General features: G+C 50.8%; 1 protein-coding gene across 3 annotated transcripts in view; it reads right to left on the bottom strand.

Annotated features, from left to right (window-relative positions):
• LRRC27 (leucine rich repeat containing 27) overlaps positions 1–1,264 on the bottom strand; it is a 50,922-nt gene extending 49,658 nt beyond the window's left edge. For all 3 annotated transcript variants that reach the window (XM_008590259.1, XM_008590260.1, XM_008590261.1), the window contains exon 1: positions 1,032–1,264. In XM_008590259.1, the coding sequence (XP_008588481.1) occupies positions 1,032–1,241 (210 nt within the window). In that variant the 5' untranslated portion in view covers positions 1,242–1,264. The remainder of the gene's footprint in view (positions 1–1,031) is intronic.
• Positions 1,265–1,851: the final 587 nt, after the last annotated feature.

Raw genomic sequence — 1,851 nt, 5'->3', positions numbered from 1 at the left:
ATTTGTTGCTATGGTAATAAAATTTATACCGACATCTGTCTTCTGAAAGGTATAAACAGTTAGTTATAAAATTTCTTTATTAAGCCTTTGTGTATAAAGGTAGCATCGACCTCACGGCTCTGCTGGGTTCCTCATTCAGTGTGGGGAGAACCTGCTTCATTGAAAGCGACACGTGCACAGCAGGAACCTTGATGAGGTGGGTCCCTGTGACCAGTGGCTCACTCCTAGAGGTTGGTGCTAAGGAAAGAAACAGCCGGACCAGAGCAGGCCCTGAAGCCAAAGGGGGCACATGTAAATGCACAAGAGCAGGTTCAGTGTGTGAGCAGCCCACAACGTCGAGGCATGCAGCCTTTGTGAGAGCACTCGAATGCCAGCCAACACTGACACTGTGTTCCAGACGCCATGCTTTACATATGTTATCATTTCATTCTTACAACCACCCAGGAAAATAGTATCATCCCCATATTCCACACGAAACCAAATGTGGTTTCAGGGAATTCTGTCACTGCTAGGCGAGTGCCCCCATCTGCCTAACAATGGAGCTACACCAGGGGCTGACTTGGAGGAGGTACCTGGCACAAAGTAACATCACTGTGTAGTACTAGCAAAGTTGTGGGCTAGAAAAAGTTTTTAATTGTTTCAGTACTGCCCTTTTCTTTTTTTTTTTTTTNTTTTTTTTTTTTTTAAGCATTTTGTACTTAGATAAGAGACCAAGCGTGTTCTGGCAGTAGTTTCTACCACAGGTCTTCTTGTGCCCAACACTTTCCCAAGGAGAGCCACGACCTGCAGGGAAGAGAAGAGGCTCCCTCATCTCAACAGACACACTATTTCCACAGTCTGGTCCCACATCTGAATTTCTCACTTTCTTGTGATCAGTATATGAAACCCCTACTTAACCCTTCCTCTATTTCCTTCTAGAATTCATCTCTTCTAAAGAGAGAAATGCCTCCTAATAAAAGCCTAGGGGTGAATTTTCCATTTCTGCCTACGTGGCCCTTGTGTACAAACCTCTTGAGAAACAGCCCACTTACTTGAAGGTTGGGGACTTTAAAGACATCTTCCAAATGGTGCAGACCTCTTTGACTCAAGTCTAAAACCGGAGAGGAAGAAAAAACGATCCCCTCAACACCCCGGGGCACGTCCTTGGAGGGGGAGGCAGGCAAGCTCCTGGCCTGGCCAGCACCCTTTGCGGGGGCAGCAGCAGCCCCAGAGGGAGGTGTGTAGGAGCGGCTTCCCTCCATCCTCCGTCCCACAGCAACCGCCGCTCCTCCTGGTCTGGAGTCACCTGGGAACACAGAGGGGACTCAATCACACGGGGGAGGTGGGACAGCTGCAGGGCCGAGCTGCGGCGAACTCGGCTGCTTAGCAAGCCGTCCTTTTTAGTGAACTGTATCGTAACTTTGACTTTTAAGTGTAAAAAACTGGAATAAGAGAAAGCTCAGATTAAAATTCTCTGCTCCCCTTTCTACCTGGGAGTTAACTCCTGTAAAACTCAAAGACACAGAACAGGAATGACTACGTTAGGGATGGCGACAGAGCGCCCCGCTCCCATTCCCGCTGTGGTTCTGTGCCGCGTCAACTGGGCCACGAGCTCCCTGGGGCCAGGAATTCGGCCACTTCTTCAGCACTTTGGCCCAGTCACCAGCGCCAGGTCTGACTGGCACCCAGCTGGGCACTGGGAAGAACCCGTCAAAGCTGAATCCTGAATGTAGGGGTTCAGCCATGCTTCTGCTCAACACGAAGTTCAGAGCTGCTGCTCTCCAAAACGCCACCGGGCGAGGCGCACTCCCACGCGGGGCGTGCACACGACGTACCGGCCGCGGCGTCAGCGCTGCAGCGCCCGGGGCTCCG

The sequence above is a fragment of the Galeopterus variegatus genome, unplaced genomic scaffold, assembly GCF_000696425.1.
Source record: "Galeopterus variegatus unplaced genomic scaffold, G_variegatus-3.0.2 Scaffold5948, whole genome shotgun sequence".
Taxonomy (NCBI): domain Eukaryota; kingdom Metazoa; phylum Chordata; class Mammalia; order Dermoptera; family Cynocephalidae; genus Galeopterus; species Galeopterus variegatus.
Note: the sequence above shows the minus strand (reverse complement) of the source record. Positions and strands in the feature narration are given on the sequence as shown.